General features: G+C 58.3%; 2 protein-coding genes across 11 annotated transcripts; both read left to right on the forward strand.

The window, feature by feature from the left end:
* The first annotated feature begins 20 nt into the window (after window positions 1-20).
* CARMIL3 (capping protein regulator and myosin 1 linker 3) lies at window positions 21-17,577 on the forward strand. Of its 10 annotated transcripts, none has more exons than XM_060619277.3 (40): window positions 21-768; window positions 2,277-2,371; window positions 2,711-2,761; window positions 2,864-2,923; window positions 3,000-3,115; window positions 3,328-3,425; window positions 3,666-3,736; window positions 3,835-3,908; window positions 4,130-4,205; window positions 4,289-4,377; window positions 4,851-4,945; window positions 5,174-5,260; window positions 5,474-5,583; window positions 5,720-5,797; window positions 6,342-6,418; window positions 6,500-6,604; window positions 6,699-6,768; window positions 7,245-7,326; window positions 7,444-7,540; window positions 7,703-7,757; window positions 7,838-8,010; window positions 8,281-8,349; window positions 8,563-8,656; window positions 8,743-8,841; window positions 9,261-9,389; window positions 9,564-9,677; window positions 10,102-10,277; window positions 11,055-11,142; window positions 11,281-11,418; window positions 11,708-11,771; window positions 11,913-12,121; window positions 12,504-12,607; window positions 13,260-13,575; window positions 13,940-14,068; window positions 14,728-14,794; window positions 14,898-14,987; window positions 16,493-16,611; window positions 16,695-16,875; window positions 17,034-17,144; window positions 17,258-17,577. In XM_060619277.3, the coding sequence occupies exons 1-40, from the start codon at window positions 729-731 to the stop codon at window positions 17,284-17,286; spliced, it is 4,125 nt and encodes a 1,374-aa protein (XP_060475260.1). In that variant the 5' UTR covers window positions 21-728; the 3' UTR covers window positions 17,287-17,577. The 10 variants fall into 10 exon arrangements, with proteins under 10 accessions (XP_060475260.1, XP_060475262.1, XP_060475264.1 ...); XM_060619279.3 differs by having other exon boundaries at window positions 17,261-17,577; XM_060619281.3 differs by having other exon boundaries at window positions 16,701-16,875.
* A 1,811-nt stretch (window positions 17,578-19,388) lies between these two features.
* Window positions 19,389-26,160, forward strand: CPNE6 (copine 6). The gene is made up of 17 exons (XM_078448382.2): window positions 19,389-19,494; window positions 20,838-21,009; window positions 21,412-21,591; window positions 21,955-22,029; window positions 22,193-22,267; window positions 22,415-22,498; window positions 22,590-22,679; window positions 23,038-23,142; window positions 23,369-23,455; window positions 23,676-23,735; window positions 24,000-24,133; window positions 24,221-24,275; window positions 24,369-24,420; window positions 24,749-24,882; window positions 25,027-25,263; window positions 25,471-25,645; window positions 25,762-26,160. The coding sequence occupies exons 2-16, from the start codon at window positions 20,842-20,844 to the stop codon at window positions 25,606-25,608; spliced, it is 1,674 nt and encodes a 557-aa protein (XP_078304508.1). The 5' UTR covers window positions 19,389-19,494; window positions 20,838-20,841; the 3' UTR covers window positions 25,609-25,645; window positions 25,762-26,160.
* The last annotated feature ends 452 nt before the right edge of the window (window positions 26,161-26,612 follow it).

Here is a 26,612-nt window from a genome sequence, read left to right on the forward strand (position 1 = left end):
CTCCTCCCTGTCTCCAGGACCTAAGCGTGATGCTCAGGGGTGGATGTGTCTACAGAACTGCCAGCTGGAAGGAGGTGGCACAGGAACTCCCGGGTGATACTCTCGGCCTCACACCCGTGGGGATGGTGCCAAAGACGCTGCAGGGATCCCCGAGGCTGGGCAAGCTGGAGGAAGGACGAACACCCCCAGATCTAGCCAGGACCTCTCCTGGCATCGCCCTCAGCCCTGAGTTTCCTCGCCAGTCAGCAAGTAGGAGCTGGACGCTTCCCAAGCAGTAGGGCAAAAGGGAGGGGCATTGCAAGGATGACCCGGGGAGGGGTACCCAGGCCCACAAACAAAAGAAATGGGTTCTGCTCACGGTGCCCGAGGAGTGGGTGGCACGGAAAGTGGACGCTAGTCCCGCCCGGGAGATGGCCCAGGCTCCAGGCGACACGCACAGGGCGTCGCACGCGGGAGCCGGCGGGAGGGGTGGGCGCGAGCGCGCGCGGGGTCTCACGCGGAAGGGAGGCGCGGCGCGCATGCTCAATCCCACACCTCACCGGGCGGGGCGGGAGACCCGGGCTCCTAGGCGGGGGGAGGAGCGCTCGCGCAGCCGCCCCTGACAGGAGCGGGCTCGGCGGCTGCTGCAGCGCTCAGCGCCGGGGCCCTGCCGGAGCCGGGTCTAGCATGTGCCGCGGCTCCCCGGCGGCGGCGGCTCCTCTGCAGCAACGGCAGCAGCAGCGGCCGCCATGGCCAAGCCCAGCGCGGAGCTCACCCGCGAGCTGCAAGGTACGAGGCTGCGGTGGTCTCCGGGACGCCCCGTCCGGGAGCATCCCAGACCCAGTGCGTTCCTCCCCGCGGTACACCCCAGCCCCGCTGCCTCCTGCCCTCCCCGCGCCCCATGCATTCCGGCTCCAGGGCGGTCCCCTGCCCCTGCATCCTAGCTAGGGGCATCGCTGTCCCCCGAGCATCCTCCGCTGCCCGCCTCGCCTCACCCTGTCAGGACCTTCCAGTCCCAGAGCCGCCCGTCCCGATCATCGGTGACAGGTGCAGTCCCCTGGCGCTCCGTGGGGCTGACTCTCATTGATCCTAGCCCATCCCTCGGCGAGACGTCCTGTCTCCCCTCCAGAGAGTCCCCGTTTCCCCGCCGGGCGGGGCCCGGTCCGCCCCGCCGGGCCATGGGAGCTGCCCCTGGTCCTGACCGCCTCTTGGCTCAGCACCCTCCCTCCTCCCGGCCCCGCCCCGGAACTGGCCCTGAAAGCCCCTCTGGCAGCCTGGCAGCTCCCAGGCCAGTGGGGCAAAGAAGGGAGTCAGGGAAGAGGGCCCGGATTGGAGCTACGACCAAGAGCAGTGTCTCTGCAGCTCGCCTCCCACAGCCCTCGTCTTAGCCTGCCCCTTCTCCCTACTCACACTCACACCTCAAGGTCTCTCCTGTTTGCATGGTTCTCAGACTCAGCCCAAACCAAGGCCTGACACCACACCCCCCACCCAGCACTACCACAACCCTCACTGGCCCCCCGCCCCAGGCAGGAGCACAGGCTAGCCCACGCAGAGATCAGGACGCTCAAGGATACTCAGAGGCATGCTGCACCATGGCAATTTCCCATACCTACACACACACATAAATACAATCATCAGATATGTGTACACACATCTTTACAGAAAATGCACCCCCACCACACACACACACATACACATATACACACTGGGATATCCGGATGGGTTCTGCTAGGAAGTGGGTATTGGGCTCATTTAAACACTAACTCTTTCTCACCCCCCACTTCCCACCCCCACCCCCACACCAAGGCTGTCTTTCACAACTACAAGCACAGCATACTCATTCACCTATCCAGTCCTACCAATGCCACACACGGGCTCCCTGGCATCTTCAGAAGGCGTGCACACATGCATAGTAAAAGGCAGACACTCACACCCAGACCACCTAGAATATAGTCAGAGGGACACCCCCACGCCCCCACACACTGACTCACTATGTATATGTCAATGGCTGCTGGAGTGCATGGGTTGGAAAAATCCTTCACACCCTCAGAAGTGTAAGACACACCCTCCCACAGACAGTGTCACTCAGCAACTGTCCCCTGACTCAGGGACATCAGGAGCCAGAGTTTTCTCCACACCCCCCTCCCTCTCTAATAGGAAGAGAAAAGCCACCCAAGAAGGAAAGCTCTCTCTGTGCTTATTTCTCCTCTCATCTGACCCCACCCCTGGAAAGCCCTGGGGAGGTAGGGGTGGCCAGGGTAAGGGGAGCTCTGAGCAGGCCCCCCACCCACCTGCAGACAGCATCAGGAGGTGCTTAAGCCAAGGGGCTGTGCTCCAACAACATCGGGTGAAGCTGGAGACGAAGCCCAAGAAGTTTGAGGATCGAGTTCTGGTGAGGGTACTGGGCTTCGGTGAGTGGGGGGAGGGGGAGCAGCTGAGGGAGTGTCATCAAGGGCAGCTGGGCTGCTGAGAGCAAGGAGCCTGGGAGGCAGGGGAGACTGGGGGTAGGGGTGGGGGGAGAGCTGAGGAGACCAAGCCTGGGGAAGGGGCAGGCTAGACTGAGTGGATGTCCAGGAGCCCAGGGTGGGGCATGAGAGAGAAGGAGGATACTGGGAGCAGAGGGCCACTGCTGACAGGGGTTGCACACAGGCTGAGGGGGGTGAAGGAGGGCAGGTGGCCTAGGGCCCAGGAGCGGCCATTTGCTGCTGATGTTCTTTTCCTCTCTCTGAAGGCCCTGACCTCCTGGCGCCTCCACCTCTTCCCCCTTAAAGTCCCAGCCAAGGTGAGTTGGGCTGAGGAGCAGAAGTACACCTGGCATACTCCCTCCGGAGCCAGGCAGCCAGGCTCTTACCTTTAGATGAGCACCCCCATGCCCCTCCCACAGGTGGAGAGCTCCTTCAATGTCCTAGAAATCCGCGCCTTCAATACGCTCAGTCAGAACCAGGTGAGGACCCCAACTTGGGCCCTACTATTGGGTCAGCAGGAGGATGGACTTGGTCCTGATGCTCCCTTTCCTCTAGATCCTAGTGGAGACAGAGCGTGGCCTGGTGAGCATGCGGCTCCCATCGGCTGAGAGTGTGGACCAGGTGACACGACATGTGAGCTCTGCCCTCTCCAAGGTCTGCCCTGGCCCTGGGTGAGTGGCAAAGGAGGAGTCTCTCAAAGGGTTACACAACAAGGAGACTTCCTCCTTCCCTCCTTCCCCTGGACCTGGGCTCCTGGAACACTGAGGGCAAGAGCCCTTATGTCCCCACTGCTGCTTCTTCCTAGGGTCCCAGAAGCTATAACAGGGGAAGAATGGAGAGTTTCTTTACACCCCTCTCTGAGATAGATTTGGTCATTTTCCAGGTGTCTAATCCGTCGTGGAAATGCTGACACCCCAGAAGGGCCCCGAGACACGTCCCCTAACTCTGAGACTTCCACATCGACCACTCACAGTGTCTGTGGTGAGCAGGGGCAAACTTGGCGGAAGTGGGGCCTAAACTACCCTGCCCTTGTCCAGAGTCCTTTGTGCATGGGGCTGTGTCTGCCCTGAGGACTCCATAGCTCCTAGACCTCAGAGGTTCATGGTATAGCAGGAACCCAGGACATGGGCCACATAAAATGACCTTGACCTTTCCTTGAACTCTAAGCCTATTCTCCACACCCTTACTCCTCATGGAACCAGCTCACATCCTGCCCCACAGGTGGCTTCTCCGAGACCTATGCTGCCCTGTGTGACTACAACGGACTGCACTGCCGTGAGGAGGTGCAATGGGTACGTTGGGCAGGGACCCAGCAGGTGGGCAGGTGGGACCCAGAGGGAGGGGGCGGGGGAGGAGGGGAGCAGGTGTGAGCCAGTTCCACCTCTCCAAGGATGTGGACACCATCTATCATGCCGAGGATAACCGGGAGTTCAATCTTTTGGATTTCAGCCACTTGGAAAGCCGGTAAGCAGATGGAGCAGAGACTCAATCCCCCCATTCCAGCCTCAGCCTCCAGGCTCCCTCTTCTGATCCTACCTACAGCCCCAACTCTATCTCCCCAACCCCACCCCCCTTTGCCTTCTACCCATCTAGACTTTCCCCAGTCCATCACCCCATCCTTAAACTCTTCTTTCCTGCCCCAACCACCGGCTCACCACTTTCCTGGCCCTTCAATCTCCCCACAGAGACTTGGCCCTAATGGTGGCAGCCCTGGCCTACAACCAGTGGTTCACCAAACTCTACTGCAAGGATCTGCGGCTGGTAGGGACTACGAGGGGTGGGAGGAGGGGCTGGAGAGTAGTGCCCTCTCTGGCTCCTGGTCACAAAACCTCCTCTGTCCTCAGGGCTCTGAAGTGTTAGAACAGGTGCTACATACCCTGAGCAAGTCGGGGAGCCTCGAAGAGCTGGTGCTGGACAATGCCGGGCTTAAGACGTGAGGCCAGCCTCCTCCCTGGGCAGTGGTGCCCCAGTGATGTAGCCTTAGGGTCCCAGAACGTCAGAGCATGATACGGGTCCCCAAGCTATCTCCTCCAGCTCTTTACTTTACAGAAAAAAAGACTAAGGCCCAACAAGGGCACAAAGCAGGTCATTGGTCAAGCTGGGACTCAGACCTAAGTCTCCTGGCCCCCCAGCTCCATGGCCTCTGCCAGTATGCTCCATGCCCTATCCTCTTCCATCAACTACCCAATGGGGTGGACTGCTCTAATCTCAAGGACCCAAAGCTAGGCTTTGTTTCGGCACAACTTCCCAGGTACTTCATAGTGATGACAAGCTCCCTGGCAGGCCCCAAGCCCATCCCCACCTATGGAGGCCTCTGACCTTTGCAGCCCCAACCAGGCAGGCAGGTGGAGGAAGAGGGGAAGTCCGGGGCTGGGACAAACAAATCCTTCCTCCCCTTCCCTGAAGGGACTTTGTCCAGAAGCTGGCCGGGGTGTTTGGGGAGAACGGGAGCTGTGTGCTGCATGCCCTCACTCTGTCCCACAACCCCATCGAGGACAAGGGTGAGCCCCAGCCCTGAATCCTACCCCCACCACAATATAGACCCCTGCCCTAGCCCAGAGCCCAACCTGGGGCCGAACAGGGACTCTCCAGCCTGATGCCAGCCCTTGCCCCAATACTGCTGTCCTTGACCCCAGGCCTGTACCCCCTTCAAGCCCCCACTCTGACTCTGCACCACCTATGCCCACTGCCCAGCCTCTCACTGGGCCCATTTCTCTGTCTACTCCCAGGTTTCCTCAGTCTGAGTCAGCAGCTCCTCTGCTTCCCCACTGGCCTCACCAAACTGTGCCTGGCCAAGACTGCCATTTCCCCTCGAGGTACTTGCACCAGGACCCCTGACCTCTGACCTATAACCTCCTCCAGCACCCTCTGGATCCTCAAGTCCCAGAGGTGTACCTACCCATTCACACAGCATCCTGGGGATCTGAGGAAGGGAAAGGAGACACACTTGGGGGCTGGGGGGAAGAGTTGTGTGGAAGGGGAAGAGGTGGGAATGGGGGCCAACCCAGCCCAGTGCCCGCTGTGCTCAGGGCTCCAGGCACTGGGCCAGACCTTCGGGGCCAACCCAGCCTTTGCCAGCTCCCTTCGATACCTGGACCTGAGCAAGAACCCTGGGCTGCTCGCCACAGATGAGGCCAATGTGAGTCCGTGGAACCTAGCTCAAGCCCCACAGAAGCACACTCAGGTTTCAGGACCAGGGAGTCTCTGCCCTATAGCTTGGGGGTGGTGGGGCTCTATCACCTCTTCCCTGGCAGCCCCTCTGTCCTTGTTCCCAGGCCCTCTACAGTTTCCTGGCCCAGCCTAATGCTCTGGTGCACCTGGACCTGGCAGGAACCGACTGCGCCATTGACTTGGTGAGGGGTCGGTGATGGGAGAACCAGCCTGAAGTGATTTAGGGAGGCCAGGGTGGCCCCTGTCTCATCGCCCCTGCCTTGAGTGGACAGAGCTGGAAGGATGACTCCAAGTTCAGCTGAATTATAAAGCAAAGCCCACAGCTCACACCTGTGGGGCACGCTATCCCGGTCACTGCCCAAGGTTGTGCTGGCTGTCCCTAAAAGCCAGCCCTCCCTCCATTCCCCAGCTGTGCTCCTGGCTGAATCCACCAAGAGGAAAGGATTCTTCCCCTGACTTGAACAAGGCACCTTATGAGCCCCTAATGGCTCGCTTTGGCTTTACACATTCACTGCCTGTGAGCCTCTCCGCCACCCCTGGGGGTCAAGCAGGGAGTAGACCCACTTTCCACAGAGTGGAAACTGAGGCATTAAGAGGTGAGGTGGGCATTCATAGAAGGAATCACACTGACTGCCAAGGGTGAAGAGCCAGGACTTTGATGGGGAGGGAGGAATCCTTGCCAGCCCCTCCCAGCCCATGTGAGACCCACCATGTCTTTCCCCACAGCTTCTGGGAGCCCTGCTCCATGGCTGCTGCTCCCACCTAACCTACCTCAACCTGGCGCGCAACAGCTGCTCCCACAGGTGGGAGCACAAAGGGCACAAGGAGGGATGGGGTGAGCCATGGGCATCCCCCTCCCTTGCTGACCCCGGGAGTCTCTGCAGGAAGGGCCGAGAGGCCCCGCCGGCCTTCAAGCAGTTCTTCAGCAGCGCCTACACACTGAGCCACGTCAACCTGTCGGCCACGAGGCTGCCCCTGGAGGCCCTCAGGTCGGGTGGGTGCAGGGTTGGGGGGCGTCCAAGAGGGAACCATGAGAGAAGAGGGTGAGGGGTAGAGGTGGGCCTGCTGACCTTCCTCCCACAGGGCACTGCTCCAGGGCCTCTCCCTCAACAGTCACCTCAGTGATCTGCACCTGGACCTCAGCAGCTGTGAGGTGAGCCCTTGGTCACCTAACGCCCACTGCCAGTCCCCCACCCGGTCGCCTCACTGTTCATTTCTCCAATCTTCATCAAACCCTGGCTCCATCTTACCTCTGTGCTGCACCTCTGTGACCCCCAGACCCGACCAAACCTCCACTTTCCCTTCTCAGTGTGTCATCTGTGTCCCTCTTTTCCAGAGGTCATTTTCAGTCTCCAGTATGCCCCCTGAAAGCTTTGGGGTGGGAGATACCAGACTTTCCCACCAGAGGGCAGGAGCGAGCTATCTCCGGAGCAGCAGTCTGGAGATATTTCTAGCTAAAGGGAGGAAGGGAGAGAGCCCTAGGAAAGGATCTGGTGGAGAAGGGGCCTCCTGATTTTACACCTGAGACCTAGCATGGCCATGAGTCCTGGTGTGACTACTCTAATCTCTAAGCATTAAAGGTGTCCCCACCCCTGCCTTCCCCACCCCACCCTCACTGTGTCCCTGCAGCTCCGCTCAGCAGGAGCCCAGGCTTTGCAGGAGCAGCTGGGGGCTGTCACCTGTGTGGGCAGCCTGGATCTGTCAGACAATGGTAAGTAGGGACACTTCCGTTCCTGGGGACCAATGGGGCCAGGGACCTGGAGCACGGCCCCCTCACCCCCTGCCGCCCTCAGGCCTCAAAGCCAGACCTCTCCCATCTATTGGCCAGGGTTCGACTCGGACCTCCTGACACTGGTGCCCGCACTTGGCAAGAACAAGTCCCTCAAGCACCTGTTCCTGGGCAAGAACTTCAATGTCAAGGCCAAGTGAGGTCCCCTCCCCATACCCACAGACCTCACTCCATCATCCACCTATCCTTTTGGCTCACTGTGTTACCTCTGGCCCCTCCCTGCTCAAATCACCTCCTGCTCCTCCAGTAGCATGACCCCAACCCCTCTCCTCCTGCTCTGAGCCCTGACTCCCCACAGGACCCTGGAGGAGATCCTCCACAAGCTGGTGCAACTGATCCAAGAAGAGGACTGTGTGAGTGACTGGGCTTGGGAAGGGATCCACAGTGACAGGGGCTGCGGGGACTGGGCTCAACCCCACTCTTGCCCACATAGTCCCTGCAGTCACTGTCAGTGGCGGACTCAAGGCTGAAGCTCCGCACCAGCATCCTCATCAATGCCCTGGGCAGCAACACCTGCCTGGCTAAGGTGGATCTGAGTGGCAATGGCATGGAGGACATCGGGGCCAAGATGCTGTCTAAGGCCCTGCAGATAAACTCCTCCCTCAGGTACGGTGCACACCTCTATCTCTGACCTGGAGTCCCAGTATGCCCCCTCCACACACACACACACACACACACACACACGAGCGCGCGCGCGCGCCCTGCTTGCTGTGTTGCTCTGTAGCCCAGCTTCCAGAACACCTTCAGGCCCAGAACCATCTTGGAGTCAGCCTCATTACCCAGGAAAGGAGGGAGGACTCCAGAAAGGGGTGCGTGCCTACCCCTAAAAAGGACCCAGAGGGAGGGGTAACCAGCTACTGTTCACTGTCTCCCTAGAACCATCCTATGGGATCGAAACAACACATCTGCCCTGGGCTTTCTGGACATTGCAAGGGCCCTGGAGAGGTGAGTGGACCAGAGCTCTGCCCTGACCCCAGCCCCAGCCTCCCTGGGCCTGGACCAAGCCTGCTACATTAGCCCCACCCTGGTTCACTCAACTTGTTTGCAGAGATATGTTAGGAAAGGCCCGGGTGACGGAAATGGTTAGCAAGGAGAGTATGGAGAGCAAGGGCCTCTCCCCACCTTTCCCTAACCCAGCTGTGTCACTGTGCCTTACAGCAACCACACACTGCGCTTCATGTCCTTCCCCGTGAGTGACATCTCCCAAGCCTACCGCAGCGCCCCGGAGCGCACCGAGGATGTCTGGCAGAAGGTAGAGGCCTCGGCAGGGTGGAACAGCAAGGGGCAGGGGCCAGCCCACATCCCAGGCCCTGACCCCTCCCACCCCATCGTCTCCAGATCCAGTGGTGCTTGGTGAGGAACAATCACTCCCAGACATGCCCTCAGGAGCAGGCTTTCAGGCTGCAGCAGGGCCTGGTGACCAGCAGCGCCGAGCAAGTAAACGTTTCCCTCTGGGACACGTGGGGCATGCATGGGGCACACAGGGTTCAGGTGTGATGTGATAGAGGGTGCACACGCGAGGGTGGGGGCATGAAAGAGGCATTTTGTGGTGTCCACAACTGGACTGAATGCATGGGAGAGCAAAAGACGGGACATTCAGAGTATGGCTTAAACATGAGAGAACGTGTGGGGGGCCCCAGACCAGGAGTCCCTGGGACCACAGGAACTCCCCTGAATATTCATGGGCATCCCAAGAAGAGAGAACAGGCCATCCAGAGACACCACTACTACCCCATCAGTGCCAGCACCAGGAGCACTGCCCAAGGGGACCCAGAAATGGGGTGCCTGGGGTCCCACCTGGGAAGATGAGGGTGCAAGGATCCCCCCCGCTGACACTTCTGCCGGCTGTGCTCCAGATGCTGCAGCGGCTGTGTGGCCGGGTGCAGGAGGAGGTTCGGGCCCTGAGGCTGTGCCCCCTGGAGCCTGTGCAGGATGAGCTGCTTTATGCTCGGGACCTGATCAAGGACGCCAAAAACTCACGGGCGGTGAGCCCTCCGCAGCCCCACCCTCCTTCGCAGTCCGAGAGCCCAGGAAGGCCGGCCACACTACCCCAGGAGTATCCGCGCCCTGACCCATGCATCTGTCCTCCCAGCCCAGGGCCCCCAGGACCTGGTCAGGCCCGATTCTGACCTTCTGATGATAACCCTTTCCTTCTGCAGCTGTTTCCCAGCCTCTATGAGCTGGGCCATGTGCTGGCCAATGACGGGCCTGTACGGCAGAGGCTGGAGTCAGTTGCCAGTGAGGTGTCCAAGGCTGTGGACAAGGAACTGCAGGCAAGTCCTGAGGGAAGAAGCCCAGTGTTGACCAAGGCTCAAAGCTGAGGGCTGAGGTCAGCATGAGGAAATTCCTGGGGACAGGAAGGAAAGGCAGAGTTGAAGCCATCCACACTCCCAATGTTTCTGGCTTTGCTAGAAAACAGGGCTTGGATTTTTTCTGCTAGCTTCCACGTTGACCCCTGAACTCTGACCTCTCCCCTGTCCATATGGCAGGATGGAAGGAACACTTACCAGGATGTGGGGAAGCCTGAATGTCCCAGGCTCTGCTGGTAACCAGCCCCAGAACGTTGGTGGGCCCCTCAGTCTCACCATGGGGGGCTGGAATAGACAGGCTAGAGTCTCTTCCAGTGTGGTGCCAGCCCTGACCCTGCCCCCGCCCCCCCCCCCCCCCGGGCTCTGGCCTCCCCTCCTCCCATACTAGGTGATCCTGGAGTCGATGGTCAGCCTTACGCAGGAGTTATGTCCTGTGGCCATGCGAGTGGCTGAGGGGCACAACAAGATGCTGAGCAATGTGGCTGAGCGCGTCACTGTGCCCCGGAACTTCATCCGAGGGGCGCTGCTGGAGCAGGCAGGACAGGACATTCAGAACAAGCTGGAGTGAGAAGTGGAGGGGGTTGGCACTGGGAAGGGGCTGGATTTGTCCCAGAGCACTTAGGAACCTGGGGCCCAGCTACAGCAATGAATAATGAATGGCATAATCTCCATTACAAGGGATAAATCTTTAACTAACTGCAACCTTGCTATTTAGGGTCTAACTGGTCTTTGCCCTAGAAATCTAAGTGCTGAGCCTGGGTTTAGGAGCCTGGCAGTGCACATGTAGGTGTACACACACACTCAGCCACACACATCCACCAAGAATGGCCTCCCAGAAACAAAGCACAGTCTCCTCGGAGGCATGGACAAAATCGATGTGAGTAGGGGTGCCTGGACTATGCTCTGCCCTCACTCAGTTCTCGTGTTCCCCTCCAGCGCTCTCTCATTCTAGGTGCCACTGCTCACCAAAGCAAAGGAATATTATCACTCATATCCATGAAGTGGCCAGCTCAAGAAGAGCCAGTTTCTGGGCTTCCAGCAGAGACCAGCAGGGTTCACTCAGCACCCCAATTTACCCAGCTCTGTTCCACTGGAACTCCAGGAGCCTGGCCCAGAGCCCCTTTGCTCTTTCTCCTCAATTCCTCTTGCCCACTCTCCCGATCTACACACACCTATGCGGGGTGTCAGTGGGTGGGACAGAGCATGCCTTTATGGAGACACAAGGGAGACCTAAGGTGCCTCCATGGATGTCCAGGCCAGCTGCCCACTCCCTTAGGCACCTGGGGAAAGGCTTAGGGGCCAGGGAGCAGGATGACTGAGTAGTCCCACCTGTGCCCACAGTGAAGTAAAGCTCTCAGTCGTCACCTACTTGACCAACTCCATAGTGGACGAGATCCTGCAGGAGCTGTACCACTCCCACAAGAGCCTGGTAAGGCTTCTGAACCCCAGCCAGGCTCAGGCACACTCTCCACCCCACATCATCCCATCTCCCCCAACCAACCATCCCCCAAAGCCCCGGAAGATGAGCAGCTTCCTTGGGAACCTGTTCACATCTGTCCTTCCCCAGGCCCGGCACCTGGCCCAGCTAAAGACCCTATCAGATCCACCATCGGGGCCAGGCCAAGGGCAGGATCCGTCCTCCCGGGGCCGAGGCCGGAACCATGACCATGAGGAGACCACAGATGATGAACTTGGGACCAACATCGTGAGTGCCCCAACCCCCACTCCCCACCTTAAACTAGGTCCTGACCCTGAACCTGCAAAACACTGTCCCCTTCCATTTCTCTGGACTCCACTTTCTCCTGACACTGGGCCTGGTCTCATCCCCCAGCCCCAATCCAGCCCAGCTTCTTCCCTTGTCCCAGTACCTCAGCCACCCAAAGAAAGTGAGGCAGGAGGGGCTCTAAAGAGAAGGCTTTATGAGGAATAAGAGGCTTCAGATGAGGCTCCTGGGACTTGCAACTTGGCTCCACCATTGGTTTCCATTTCTGCAGGACACCATGGCCATCAAAAAGCAGAAACGCTGCCGCAAGATCCGGCCAGTGTCCGCCTTCATTAGTGAGTCCCCAGCCTCAATTCTAATGTCCTCCAGGTCCCTACACCCTTCCCAGGCTCTGGTCCCTTTCTTTTTAATTGTCTTTCCAGCCTGCTTTCTCCCTGTGCCTCTTGCTACTCCCTCTAATGCTGCTGTGCCCACAGGTGGGAGCCCTCAGGACATGGAAAGCCAGCTGGGGAGCCTGGGGATCCCACCTGGCTGGTTCTCAGGACTCGGAAGCAGCCAGCCCACAGGCGGTGGCTCCTGGGAGGGTCTATCCGAGCTGCCCACTCATGGCTATAAACTAAGGCATCAAACACAAGGCAGGCCTCGGCCCCCCAGGACCACACCTCCAGGACCTGGTCGGCCCAGTGTGAGTCCATAAGTCCTTGCAAAAGGACCAATACCACTTAGCAATGCCAGAGCCAGGGGTTCTAGCCTTAGGACCAAAATGCCAGAGACATCAGCCTTGGGGGATCAGGCAGGGGCCCAGGCAGGCCACTGAAAAGAGGATGGGATTAGCCAGTTTTCCCAGATAGGAAATCTGTCTGCCAGTCAGTGGCAGTTCCCATTTGGGTGAGGGATACAGCCAAGAGCCACCATGCCTAGGAAATGCCCAGGCAGACTAAAGTCTAAATTTTCATGGGGCCAACAAGAGGCAAGTCCAAGTCCAAAGGGGAAGGCCCTGAGTGAATGGAGAGAGTAGGGAGGACTTCCTGTTCCAGATGAGATACCCTACAGGACTTTCCTCCCAGCAGGTGCCAATAACTGGGACACGACAGGAGAATGGGATGGCCACCCGCCTGGATGAGGGGCTGGAGGATTTTTTCAGCCGAAGGGTCATGGATGAAAGCTCCAGGTGTGGCACCTAGGCACAGTCCCATTTTCTGCAGGCCCAGAGGCCCTGAAGGGCTCCTTCCCAGCAGTCATGGAGGTCTCTCCAATGGCAGTGTCCCAAAGCCAGTCTCTGTGAAACATTTCCCCCATGTTCTCATCCTTCCCCACTCAGCCCTTAACTCCCGTGTTCTCTGACTTTCCTCAGGACAGCTGGGAAGCATGGGGCCAGGGTGAACCACCACAGTGGGATGGTGGGAGGGATGGGGTCGCAATAGGCCCTGGGATGGGATGACAGTGGTAAGAGCCCTGGAGGGTATATTCTCTGTCACAGTCTTGCAGACTCCCCAGCACCTGTCCAGAAGAAACGGAGTCACTGGGAGAAGCTGAGAGAAGGATGGGGGGATGGGGGTGCCTGGGAGGAAGGAGTTGCTGGGGAGACAGAGGGAAGGAGACTGCTGGAGGATGACAGAGAAGGTGAGGAAGCTTTGTCTCCTGAGACCTAAGTGGAAAGGGTTACAGGGCAGCAGGAGAGACTGGATGAAAGGAAAGTTGGAGGCTTATTAAACCCAGGGCTAGACTAACACTAGCACCAGCCTGCGCCCTGAGTGACCTCCACATCTGGCATTTTGCATCTGCCTGCGACTTTGTCAGTAACTCACCCCAACTCTGCTCAGCTACCCCCGGACTCTGCGGACCCTGCGGCCAGGCCTCTCAGAGCCGCCGCTGCCTCCACTCCAGAAGAAGAGACGCAGAGGCCTGTTTCACTTTCGCCGGCCCCGGAGCTTCAAGGGGGATAGGGGGCCAGGGTCCCCCACCACTGGGCTCCTCCTCCCTCCGCCCCCACCCCCACCCCCAACTCAGGAGAGCCCCCCAAGCCCAGATCCCCCCAGCCTTGGCAATAATTCCTCCCCCTGTTGGAGCCCAGAGGAGGAGAGCGGCCCCCTCCCTGGATTTGGGGGGAGCCGGGGGCCTTCCTTCCGCAGGAAGATGGTAAGTGAGGTGAGGTGCTGTATCCTCCCCGGTTGCTGTTCCACACATAGCCCACCCACTTACCCTGTCCCAGGCAGTTAATGGGAAAATGACAGGACTCGAGGTTCTGAGGAACTTTGGTCTTCCCAATGGCCCCACTCCTTGAGTGATCTAAGCCTGGTGACCCAGAGCATGCTGGGAGTGCTGCATGCAAAGAAGGACAGAGGAAGGACTCCTCAGAGGAGGGGTGAAGGGTCAGAGGGTTGCGGCAGGGCAGTCCCAGGGCTGGGGTCTCAGAGGGGTAGGGGCCCTCTCTCACTCCCTTGCAGCCTATGGAGCCCCTTCTCCATCAGGAACTGCTTATAAACCCACGGCCTTGTTCCAGGGCACTGAGGGGGCGGAGCCAGGGGAGGGGGGCCTGGCCCCTGGGACGGCACAGCAGCCAAGGGTCCATGGTGTTGCCCTTCCTGGGTTGGGAAGAGCCAAGGGTTGGAGCTTCGACGGGAAACGAGAGGTGAGGGGAGCCCAGGCACCCAAGTGTTTCTATGGATCCCTGTCTGCCTCCCTTCTGTGCCCTGTCCCTGCTCGGGCCAGTGGAGAGAGTGATTCTGTGGTGTTAGAAGGTGTTAGCTGCAAGTCTGCTCATTCCACACACTCACCTGCCGTGAAAGGCTGAGGAGGTCATTTAGCCTCCCGGAGCCTCTACCTCCCTGGAAAATGGGCAGTTGTAAAAATACTTACCTCTAGAGTTCTGTTTCTGAAAGTTTGGTGACTAGATTACCATATTTATGACTGATTTTTCCCTTCCCCACATACCACCTGGATTATTATTCACATATTTTTATTTAAATCAACTCACCCTTTTAACTTAGTCTGGTCCTAAGCATTATCATTTTTTAAATCATGGACTTATTGTACTAGTCATGTTTTTTTTTTTTCTACCACACATAAAATAAACACATAACTGCTAAAATAACAACATGCTCATTCGTGTAAGCCGTTTCTTACACCCCCTAGGGTGGTAGGGGTGTGACTTTTGGGGGATAAGGGTCCAAGTGTCCAGGGACTAATGCCATGAGAATGGCGTGAGATGCTAGAGCAGAAGCCCCTTGTTAACTGCAGTCTCCATGTAGAGGGGACTTTTCTTATGACCTGACTCAGCTATCCTTTCAGGGTACAGGCCCAGACCTGGAGGGCAGTGTCCAGGCTTGGCAGAAACGGCGCTCTTCAGACGATGCAGGTGAGACAGTCCCCCTCACTTCCTTCCCTTGACCCCTCTCTCAGGGGCCCCTTCTAATTCGCCTTTCCCCTTCCCCCTTTCTCATCTCCTCCCTGCACCCCAGGGCCGGGAGCCTGGAAGCCCCCACCACCACCCCAAAGCACCAAGCCAAGCTTCAGCGCCATGCGCCGAGCAGAGGCCACGTGGCACATAGGTATGGAACGCCTCTTCTCAGGTAGCAGCACTGAAGGCCCAGGGTGTGTCCAAAGAACCAGAAGCCACAGCCCCCATGTTGGGGAATTTACAGCCAAGGTGGGGCAGTCAGGAAGTCACCACAGTAAAAATGTTTTGAGGATATTTACAAAGCCTCATCCAAAGGAAAGGAACAACCCAATGCAAAGAAAGATCTTACAGAACAAAAGTGGCTTTGCCAGGATTAGCAGAAAGGAAGAACACTTTGTGGATGGTTCCAGGGAATTCCGTAGAGCAGGGGCCACCTCTGGCCACCGTCAGCAGAGTGGCACCTCTATAAAGAAGGTCTCTCTCTGCACCTCAGCTGGGAAAGAGGGTGAGCAAGTACCAGCCATGCCAGACCCACCTCGAACATTCCAGTCTCCTCCAAAAGTAGCTCGCCAAGCCATCCACAGTTCACTCAGAAATGTGCCACAAGAAAAGGGCAAGAGCCATGCCTTGGGGGTCAGAAACCCTGGGTGTTGGTCCCGGTTCAACCACCACCAGCAGTGTTGACCTTAAGCAAGTCATTTACCTTCTGGCTTCAGAACTCTGGAGGAGTAAATGAATTGTGGTAGGATGCTTTCTTTCTGCTGGGATCAGAGCACTTAAGGAGCCTCTAAAGGAAAGCTGGTCAGCTCGGCATCAACTCACTTGCCCACAGGCCTGGAACACAACACTCCGACAACACTGACGTGGACAAATCTCCCCATAGAGGCAGACACTTACTCACCTGCCCCCTCCCATCCCAAGGCTGGGGCACAAGGGCATGGTGCAGAGTCTGTGCCCCTGGCCAATCCTCCAAGGCCATCCCAACACTGAAGGCATCTTTGCTGATCATCCCATCCCACTCACAGACTAGTTAAAACACCTAAAGCGAGGCTCCATCCTTCATTTAGGAAAGCACAATAGTCAGATGCTCCACTGGGCACACACCTACCACCAGCACCCTCCAGGTCCCTCTTACTCACACCTCACAGATACACACACAGACAACACCTTCCAGGTAGTGCACCCTCAGGCTCAGATTGCATGAAGCCACAGAGGCAGCGGTGGGAGGGTGCCAGGGCATCTCTCCCCAAGGCTCTCACCATCTAAATCAGACTGGCAGAGTCCTGGGAATGCCAGGCTGCAGCCTTGGCAGGGCCTCGGGGCACTGCGGCCTTGGATGGGCAGCCATGCCTGTGGACCCAGCAGTCCCTGTACCCTGGCTCTGCCCCAGCAGGCATGGGCTCAAGCCCTGCCCTTCAAGAGGAACGGCCACACCAGGGCCCCCTCCAAAGGTGATGGGCTCAGGACAATCCTGGAGACCATACCAAGGAGACAGAAACACTTAGAGCAGAAGGGGACATCCAGGGCAGAGGCAGAGGAGCAAATGGGCTTGGAGGGGAGAAGTCCTGGCCTCCAGGGCTTCATAAGGAAGAAGGTCAGGGAGAGCTATGCAAGAATGCCATTTCCTACAGCTTCTCCTCTCTTCCCATCCCCCAGCTGAGGAGAGTGCCCCCAACCACAGCTGCCAGAGCCCCAGCCCAGCCTCTCAGGACGGGGAGGAGGAAAAGGAGGGGGCCCAATTCCCAGAGAGGACCATTCCCACTAGGAATGCCAAGGTGAGGGCCGGCAAGGCGGAGGGGAAGGGCCCTTGGATGAGGCGAAGGGACTAATTGACCCAGTCTTTTCCTTCTTTTGCCAGCTGCAGGACCCCCCTTTAGCTTCACGGCCCCCCAAGCCAGTGGCTGTGCCCCGGGGCCGCCGGCCCCCCCAGGAGCCAGGGGGCAGGGAGGAGGCTGAGGCTGGGGGTGCAGTCCTAGGAATGAACAAACCCCGGCTGAGGCTGGGCTCACAGCAGGATCAAGAGGAGACCGAGGTCCAAGGTCTACCACCTGGCTCGGGGCGGGGTGCTTGGGGCGCCTCTGGGACCTCATTGCCCACCTCAGGACCCCTCCCGGGCTTGGAATGAGTCACAGCTTGGATGAGCACCCAGCCTATGAGCCCTACTCATGTGCCAGGCCCACCTTGACTGTCATTTCAGGGCCCCCAGATCCAGGCCGCCGGACTGCCCCCCTGAAGCCCAAGAGGACGCGGCGGGCACAGTCCTGTGACAAGCTGGAGCCTGACAGAAGGCAGCCCCCTGACCCCACAGGTGCCAGTGGGGTGGGCAAAAGGGCAGTCCCCCTCTGCCAGATACGATATAGCCCACACCGAGAGGCTGGCTCTCCCTGCCTAGGAAACAGGACTCCCTGGATTTGTCCCCAGCAGGAACCAGTGAGCCAGGAACAGACTGACAGCCGCTACAGCACCCTGCCCAGCCCTCCTCTCAACATGTGCCTCACAAGGACTCAGACCCCCACCCACCCCCCACACCTCCAGGCCCCTCTGCCAGCCCATCCCCCAGGGGCAGGATGGCAGGATGAGGCCTGGGGACAGGAGGTGGGGGACAGGATGGGAGAGAGCAACCTGGAGAGAGGGAGGCAGAGCTTGGGGCAGGGCCGTCTCCTCTCCTGGAAGGGCAGATCTGTCCCTCTATCCCCAGGGACTCTCTCCCTCCTTGTATAGAATTAAAAAAAACAAAATCACTGCCTGCTTTGTCTCTGCTGTCTTCCCCATTCACTGCCACCCCCCCCCCCCACCATCTGCTCCCCCTCAGTGCTCAGCCACAGTGGGGAAAAGTAGGGAATACTCCACAGGGATGAGAATAGAGCTCTGACAGGAGAGAGATGGGCCCAAGACGTGCTAAGTGGGAGGGGACTGAAAAGTCCCTAAGTGTGGGGTGGGGGAGTGTATGTGCAGGATCTGGGCCTAGCTGGCTGAAGGAGAGACCAAAATGACACAAATTAGCACCAGTGTGTGTCCAGCTCTGGGGCATGCGGTGGGATTGGAAGGTCCCGGTGTTCAAGAGAAGGTTGGGGGGCAGCGTGCGTGTGGTGTGTGTGCAAGTTTCCGCACAGGTAGGCTCACTAATGGCGGAATTAAATGATGTTGCATTATCTTAGGGGTACCACCAATAGTCAGAATCTCAACGGTAGAGTGGCCCGAGGGAACAGAAGTGTCCACAGTGAGGGACGATTAAATCAATTGTTTCCCATTGGTGTACTAACAAATACTACCTCAGCATTCGAGGCTCCATTCAGGAACCTCTTCCTCTGTGAAGCCCTTCCGATTGCCTTCTCCTGACTCATCAAAATTAAACCCTCCCTCTCTGTGACCCATTGCATCCTGAATAAGTCTGGAACATTGCACCTGTCACATTTCATTGTGTATTTGTGTATTAGCTCATCATCTCTCTGTCTGTGGGTCTGTCTGTTCTTTCTACATGCACCTCCCCCAGGGGCAGGACCTATGTCTCAATCACCTGTGCCGGGTGATTGCCTGTGCAGCCCCAGCCCCTGGCACGCAGATGTTCAACAAATGGCCGTTAACTTAGAGCGACTTAGAGAATGGAGGGTCAAGATGTTCTGGTGAACCCTCTCGTGTACTCATCCCAGGTCACCATGTACCCAAATGTCCTCATGTGTGGATGCAGCTCCCCAGGGAATTGCCTAGTTTGCCGGGTGTCACTGGGGAACGACTAACGTCTTGTTTCCTCAAGATCTGTGTGTGACATGGCCCCTCCCACAAGGATGTGACCACACGGGTTGAATCTTGGGGGGGTGAGGGGTGAATTGTGAGCGCCAGAAGATGCTTCGGGAATCAGTCCTTTAGCGCATGTCCCTAGTGGCAGCCCTGCCTCAGGATGGGAGACTGTGTGTGTCCTTAAGCAATTGTGTGCATCTCCATGTGTGTCCCTGTTGAAAAGCAGCGAGGGAACTGGACCTCATTCTCAAAGCTATGAGATTTAGCGTGGTACAGGGTGATTTTTAAGGAGCATGTGAAAATCTCCATTCTGTTGTATTTGGGTTGGTGTGAATGAGTGTATGTGTGTGTGACAAGTATAGCCCAGTGTTCTTTTATGAGTTACTGTGAATATCCTTCACAAGCGCGATGTGGAGAGTGCTGAGACTGGGTGTGTTTCCTTCTGTGTATCCGTAGGGCTGTAACTGTCATGGTGTCACAGTGAGTTTATGGTGCTGGCGCCTGTGTGTGTCAGGATACGTGTGAGCCCATGAGCCGTGGGTGCGTGTGTCTCCATCGTCTCCTGGTGTGAATGTGTGTGCGTGCACACACTGCCACAATGTGTGCACGGGTGTGGTGTGAAGGGGAAGATGTGTGTCACTGTGTCTGTGGGGGTCCTGCCTCTGAGCCACCCCCGGCCCGCCCTCCTCCCCCGGCTCTGTGGCTCCCTCCCAGGCAGTGGCCCTGCCCCTCCCCTCTTCTCCCTCCCAACCGGTCTGTGCGGGGGGGAGCTGGTGCTGCGGCCCCCCCACCCCTCCCCATCCAGGCCCCATAAATAGCAGCAGAGCCGGAGCCGGAGCCGGCGCCAGCGGCTGGAGAAGCAAGGGAGTCAGGGCCAGGGCCAGAGAGCCGGAGAAAGGAGCCCCCCGACTAGAGCCCAGGTGAGCCTCCCCTTCCTCCCTAGCCCAGCCCCAGCCTGGCCCAGCCTGGCCCAGTCTCCGTAACAACATCTCCCCCCAGCCCCCAGAGAGGTCTCCAGTCCTGCCCGATCCCCTCACCACCACATGCACCTGCCCATCTCAGGGGCCCTGCGAGAACTGGGAGACTTGTGGCAGGAAGGCAGAGACCCCCACCCGCCCACCCAGACCCTCCCTCACATATCCAGAAAGGCACGCGCTATGGGGAGGGGGGGAACCCAGCCAGAGAAGGGTCCCGGTTCTGAGGGAGGTACGGGAACTGGCACACCCTCCTGGATACAGACACACAACTAGGGCACAGACACACAGGGTGGGGGCATTCAGACACACCAACGCACACTCGCTTGGGGGAAGCACGACATGGGATCAGACAGCCTCACCCTGAGATGTGGACAGACACAGATAGATGGACTGACCAGCCGTGAACTCGGGCCAGCATACCCCTGCCTGCTGCTGCCCGAGGCTTGATACCACTGCTGGGGGAGGGTGGCGTGCGTGCATCCCACGGGCAGCATGGAGGGGGCTGTGGCTCCCCAAAAATCCTGTCGCTAAGAGACAGTGCCAGTGCTGCCAAGAATTGTGAGAACAGGGGAGGTGGGGAGGGAAGCAGGAGTTGTCATAGTGGGAGCCCCTGCCAGGAACCTGGAGGAGCTCTCAGCGGGGATGGGGCTCTGTCTCTAACTCCCCAAGCCCACCACCCCTCCCTTGCCATAAGTCACCCAGGAGATGAGTAGGGGGAGGTGGATAAGGACAGCCCCGCAGGGCATCTTACAACCTGCCTCCTCCTGCCCACTGCAGACTCCATTCTTACGGCCCATCCCCTTCAGATTTCCAGGGGCTCCTCCACCCATGTCCCCACCCCCTTGCCCCAGTTCAGCTCCCTCGTGCCAAGACTGAGTGCAGTGCTGGCTCAAACATCAGTCGGGAAATAGCAGAAGGTGCTGAGGTAGCAGAAAGCATGGATTAATCGATGGCCTAGGAGCCAAGACTGCCAGGAACTCCCCATACCCCCAGCCCTCTCCAACCCCATCCATGCATAGTAGGTCAGCAGGGGTGACAAAGGCATAGGGCTGTGCAAGAGTGGGAAGCTCAGGTCCTCCGCCCTCCTTGTCCACAGCTCCAGCCAAGGAAGCTAAGCTGAGGGCAGGGGTGGGGGTGGGTAGGGGGGAAGCAGGAGATCCATAAGATCCCAGGGCCTCAGGAAGCAGGACAAGGTGGGGCATGGGGCCCAGGTTCCCAGAAGACAGACCCCTCCCCTGGCAGATGTTCCCTTTCCAGTGTCCAGGCCATCTGCTCTGTCCCCACAGTGACATGTCGGACCCTGAGATGGGATGGGTGCCTGAGCCCCCAGCCATGACGCTGGGGGCCTCGCGGGTGGAGCTGCGGGTGTCCTGCCATGGCCTCTTGGACCGAGACACACTCACCAAGCCCCACCCCTGCGTGCTGCTCAAGCTCTACTCTGATGAGCAGTGGGTGGAGGTGAGAATGGGCTGGGTCTTATCTGAACTAACCTCCTAGCCTGGGAAGGAGGAGGGGCTGGGAAGGGGCAAGGAAAGCCTCACAGGAGAATGTGAGGACTCTGAGGGGCCTATTCTAGGCTGTGGGGGTAACCTTGGAGACACAAACCATTTTAGAGCCACAGAGTCCTATAGGGTCCTGGGATCGGCCCAGGCTGTGGCACAGCTCCCAAAGGCCTTATCAGAGCCTCAAAGGACTGACGGTCCAGTGGGCTGGCAGCAGCCTGAGCTCGGGGGTCAGCCTAACAAGGGAAGAGCTAGTCACTGGGGATACAGGAGCCTGAGGAAACCTGGCATGAGCAGGGTGGTCCAGGGCAGGGAAAAGTAGCCTGGGTTCCCAGAGGGCCCTTGCCCCCTGCCGCAGGTGGAGCACACAGAGGTGCTACGCTCCTGCTCCAGCCCTGTCTTCTCTCGGGTGCTGGCCCTCGAGTACTTTTTTGAGGAGAAGCAGCCCCTGCAGTTCCACGTGTTTGACGCTGAGGATGGAGCCACTAGCCCCCGCAATGACACCTTCCTCGGCTCTACAGAATGCACCTTGGGCCAGGTTTGCCTTCTCATCCACCCTACCCCCTTCAGCTTCTGCCTCTGAAAGCCAAAATAACAGAGAATAAGCTCTGGAGCTAGTTCAGTCTGGGCTTGGACCCCATTCCACCATTCACTGGCTGTGCAGCCTTGGGCAAGATGTTTAACCTCTCTGAGTCTTAGTTTCCTCATCTAAACAATGGGGGTCATATGCCTACCTCTTAATGTTGCTGTGGAAATTACATCCAACCCTAGCCCAAGTATAGCCCCTGTGAGCACTCTAAGGATATTTTTACCCTGTCCCTTGTTCCCTGGCCAAAGCGGGGGGGGGGGGGGGGGGGGGGCCGCGGGTCACAGCTGGATCTCCCTCTACCTTCATCTCCAGATTGTGTCACAAACCAAGGTCACTAAGCCATTGCTGCTGAAGAATGGGAAGACTGCGGGCAAGTCCACCATCACGGTAGGCAAGGTCACCTATACTGACCCTTGGGCACAGCATTCAATGCCCCTGCATGGACATCCATGGTGACATCATGCCCAGGACTGGCTTCCACCTAAGGGAAAGGGCATAAGGTGCCCTTTGTGTGGTAGGGGGGAATCCTGCACTTGTTTCCCCTTTGCAGATTGTGGCTGAGGAGGTATCTGGCACCAATGACTATGTACAACTCACCTTCAGAGCCCACAAGCTGGACAACAAGGTTGGAAACCCAGGGTCCAGGCCCCCATCTTCCCTGTTAGAGAGCCAAGGCCCCCACTCAAGATAAATCAGTGCTGCTCCCTACTTCAGTGTTAGCTGCCTCCCCTTGCAGACCTCATCAGGCCCATGGGTCCTTTCCTCTGTTCAGGATCTGTTCAGCAAATCTGACCCTTTCATGGAGATCTATAAGACCAATGGGGACCAGAGTGACCAGCTCGTCTGGAGGACGGAGGTTGGTGCCTGGAGCAGTGGGGAAGGAGGGAGGAAGAGCAGAGCAGGGAAACCTAGAGAGGAGGTGACCAGCTCTCGGGTGCCTCTCCAAGGTGGTGAAGAACAACCTGAATCCCAGCTGGGAGCCATTCCGCCTGTCCCTGCACTCCCTATGCAGCTGTGATGTCCACCGGCCTCTCAAGGTGAGGCCCCCCCGCCAAGCAAGGGCAGCCTATTGGAGCATCTAGCCTCTGTCTGAGACATTCCTCCTGAGCGTGTCAAGCCCCTTCCCCTCCCTCATGTGATAAGCCCTTCCCACTGTGGGGTAAAGACCCAGTCACAGTTCAGTTTTCCTACAATGTGTGCCTTTTATCAAGGCCAAAGTCCCTGCCAGATTGAGCCAAAGAATAAAGTTCAGCAGGTAGCCTCTTTAGGCAGCTTAAGGACATCTGTTTGGGCCTAGGGACTATTAGCCCCCTACCTCTCTAAGTCCATCCCCTGCCCCCAGGAACCACTGCAAAGCAACCCTGACCCTCTCACCTCCCCTCCTTGCCTTCTCAGTTCCTGGTGTATGACTATGACTCGAGCGGGAAGCATGACTTCATCGGCGAGTTCACCAGCACATTCCAGGAGATGCAGGAAGGAACGGCAAACCCTGGGCAGGAGGTGCCACAAAGACCCCAGCTCCCAGAATCCCACCCAGATCCCTGGGAGAATTCTAAGGGTGCTGAAGAGCCCATTACATGCAATAGGACGAGGGGGTGGAAAGTTCCCAGGCTCGGTCTAAGGACTGAGCCATGGGGGTCTTGCTCTGGGAGGCTCTTCTGGAAGGGAGACCAGGGGTTGCCTGATGGAATTGTGACTGTAGACTTGTGGGGTGTGTGGGATCTAGATGCAGTGGGACTGTATCAACCCCAAGTACCGGGACAAGAAGAAGAACTACAAGAGCTCGGGGACCGTGGTACTGGCCCAGTGCACGGTAAATTCCGGTGCCTGCCTCAAGCTGGCTGCTCAGATTCAATCCTTTTTTCAAAGACCAGTGTCTCCTCCTCTGGGAACTGAGAAGGCTTGCCCTATCCCACTGGGAACTTCAACCTCAAACACTTTTGTCCCTTCCACTTTCCCCACAGAAGCCCGCCCCCCTCAGCTCCCTCCTCAAAGGACCATCCTGCTACTTTACCTCTTCCCTCTCCTGCTAGGTGGAGAAGGTGCACACCTTCCTGGATTATATCATGGGCGGCTGCCAGATCAGCTTCACGGTAAAGACCCAGGGGACGGGGGACACAGGCAAGAGGAAGGGGCTAAGCACATCATGAACAGAAGGAGCCCCAAATCCCCACTGCCCCTGCTGGGGCCGCTCATGAGCCTTAGCATTGTCATCCTGTACTCCTCACCCCACTCCATGATGAAGCTACCTGTGGGCTTGACTGGACTTACCTGGGTCCTCCCCTACAGACCTTAGCTCTGGGCTAGCCTCTGTTAGCTCTCATAGATGCACTGAGACCCTTTTCCACCTCCACTAGGTGGCCATCGACTTCACGGCCTCCAACGGGGACCCAAGGAGCAGTCAGTCCCTACACTGCCTCAGCCCCCGCCAGCCCAACCACTACCTGCAAGCCCTGCGTGCAGTGGGAGGCATCTGCCAAGACTATGACAGGTAGGAGGCGGGGGGAGGTAGGGGAGGGGGGTGGTGGGCACGGAGGCCTTGCCCAATGCCCCCCCCCCCGGCTTTTCTTCTTGCCAGTGATAAACGGTTTCCAGCATTTGGCTTTGGGGCTCGGATCCCCCCCAACTTCGAGGTAGGCTGGGTTTGAGAGGAAGGGAGGATTTGATGGGAGAGTCAGAAAGGAAGGAAAGGACATCTTCTCGCTGCCCTCACCTTACCCTCACAGGTGTCCCATGACTTTGCTATCAACTTTGACCCGGAAAACCCTGAATGTGAAGGTAAAGAGGGGAGATTTTCACCAGCCCCGCCTCCCCCCATACACCATACGCAGTTGATACACCCCATGCAGGGGGATAGATTCCATCCTCATGGGCCAGCCCCCTGCCCTTTGGCCCACTCAGCTCCTGTCTTCATTTGGGACTCCCAGCTCCTGACCCAGCATCTGCCCACCCTCCTCTCCCAGAGCCTGGACCATCCAACTCTCCTGCTTAGTGAAGAACTTAAGGGGCCAGGCAGTCCTGAGATAGGGAAGCACCTCCTTGGTTGGAAGGGGTGTCAAGAAGGGCTCCCTGCTAATCTCTGCTGGCCTCACCTCCTGGCCAACAGAGATCTCGGGGGTCATCGCCTCCTACCGACGGTGCCTACCCCAGATCCAGCTCTATGGCCCCACCAACGTGGCCCCCATCATCAACCGCGTGGCGGAGCCAGCTCAGCGAGAGCAGAGCACCGGCCAAGCCACGGTGAGGAGACGAAGCAGGCAACCAGGCACTGCCCCACTGGGTGTCCTCTGGTGGGCCTGGGGCCAGGGCTAGGGCCGGGCTTGGGGTGGGTGCCAAAGCCCTTACACACAGAGCCTACCCTTCCTCCCTTCTGTCTGCTTTCAGAAGTACTCGGTGCTGCTGGTGCTCACCGACGGCGTGGTGAGTGACATGGCCGAGACACGCACAGCTATCGTGCGCGCCTCCCGCCTGCCCATGTCCATCATCATCGTGGGTGTGGGCAATGCGGACTTCTCAGACATGCGGCTGCTGGATGGCGACGACGGTACCTTGCGCTGCCCCCGAGGGGTGCCCGCGGCCCGCGACATCGTCCAGTTCGTGCCCTTCCGGGACTTCAAGGATGTGAGTGCCTGGTGCCCCCCACTGGCCAAAGGACTCCCCAGCTCCTCAGGCCCTCCAATCTGACCAGCCTCTCCCAAACCGGGTTGAAGGCTTGTGAGGGAGGCTGGATGGAGCCCATCTGGCCACCCCGAAGCCCCGCCCCCTTGCCTGGCCTCTCCCCCCACAATCTTCGCCCCCCCCCAACAACGTCCCCGCCCCTACTCCCAGGCCGCACCCTCTGCGCTTGCTAAGTGTGTCCTGGCTGAGGTGCCCAGGCAGGTGGTGGAGTACTACGCCAGCCAGGGCATCAGCCCAGGGGCTCCCAGGCCTTGCACACCGGCCACGACCCCCAGCCCTAGCCCGTGACTGCCTCCTACCGGACCAACACTCCCTCAGCCTCTCAGTGAGTCCTGGGGGCCCAAAGGGGTGGACAGGGGTGCAAGGTGGTGTTTGGTGGAGCCCATCTGGGCTCAATGTTGTGTAGAGGAAGGTGCTTATGACTATCCCCCCCTGCCCCAGGTGCCTGTCCTGACCCTTGTGATTCGAGTGACCAGTGCCTCTCCCTCTTGGACCGGCTGTGCCCCCCTAGGTCCTGGAAGTGCGTGGTGAGCCCTGCTCTATCTGTCCAGGCCCCATACCCCTCAGCCTTGTGACTTTCTTCAGTGATCCTGACTTTCTGGCCATTAATAAAGGGAACCACTCCTAGCACCTCAGCCTCTATCCATCATGTCTCAGATGCCCAACACCCACCCAAACATACACGCCATTAAGAAATGAGGACCAGCACCTTTCAAAATCTGAGCCAGAGCTCCCCAGCAGCTTGGTATCTCAGCAGTTTCACCCCAACTGTGTGCCAGTGGGATCTGATGAGCCCTTACCCTCACCTCCCAACCCCAGGGGGCCCAGCACCATGAAGGTTAATTACCAGAGATGGGGGGGTGGGTAATAAGGGGCTGCCAAAGGGGCAGGTTGATGCCCTCTTACAGCTGCCTCCAGAGAAGCCCAGCTGAGTCCCCCATGAGCTGAACTCCAGCCCCCACACAGCTGTGGGGCGGGCCGAGAAGGGGTGTTGGGCGGGGACTGAAGGAGGGCAGCAGGTCTGTTAATGAATTATGAATATAAAGGGAGCATCTAAGGTCTGTGCAGCCTGGTTTTCCTGGGTGTGCGAAATGTGTGTGCTCATGCACTGCACATCCCTGCCTGTCCATGAGTGTGGTCTTAATGTAATGGTTCAGGAAGTCAGGCTGGGTGCTCTTAATAACATTAACAACAGCAGTAAAACGTTATTGTTTGGCATGTGCTAAACTTTGTGCTACGTGCTTTAAATGTACCCACTCTCACAAATCAAGTGACATTCCATTTAAATTCAC

Source organism: Panthera onca, chromosome B3, assembly GCF_046562875.1.
Source record: "Panthera onca isolate mPanOnc1 chromosome B3, mPanOnc1 haplotype 2, whole genome shotgun sequence".
Classification (NCBI taxonomy): domain Eukaryota; kingdom Metazoa; phylum Chordata; class Mammalia; order Carnivora; family Felidae; genus Panthera; species Panthera onca.

Coding starts and splice junctions, on each gene's coding strand:
- CARMIL3 (XM_060619277.3), top strand. CDS start 729: ATGGCCAAGCCCAGCGCGGAGCTCACCCGCGAGCTGCAAG. Junction 11,143..11,280: donor ACCACTCCCACAAGAGCCTG/GTAAGGCTTCTG, acceptor GTCCTTCCCCAG/GCCCGGCACCTGGCCCAGCT. Junction 16,612..16,694: donor TTCCCACTAGGAATGCCAAG/GTGAGGGCCGGC, acceptor TTCTTTTGCCAG/CTGCAGGACCCCCCTTTAGC.
- CPNE6 (XM_078448382.2), top strand. CDS start 20,842: ATGTCGGACCCTGAGATGGGATGGGTGCCTGAGCCCCCAGCCATGACG. Junction 21,592..21,954: donor CAGAATGCACCTTGGGCCAG/GTTTGCCTTCTC, acceptor CTTCATCTCCAG/ATTGTGTCACAAACCAAGGT. Junction 22,268..22,414: donor CCCACAAGCTGGACAACAAG/GTTGGAAACCCA, acceptor TCCTCTGTTCAG/GATCTGTTCAGCAAATCTGA.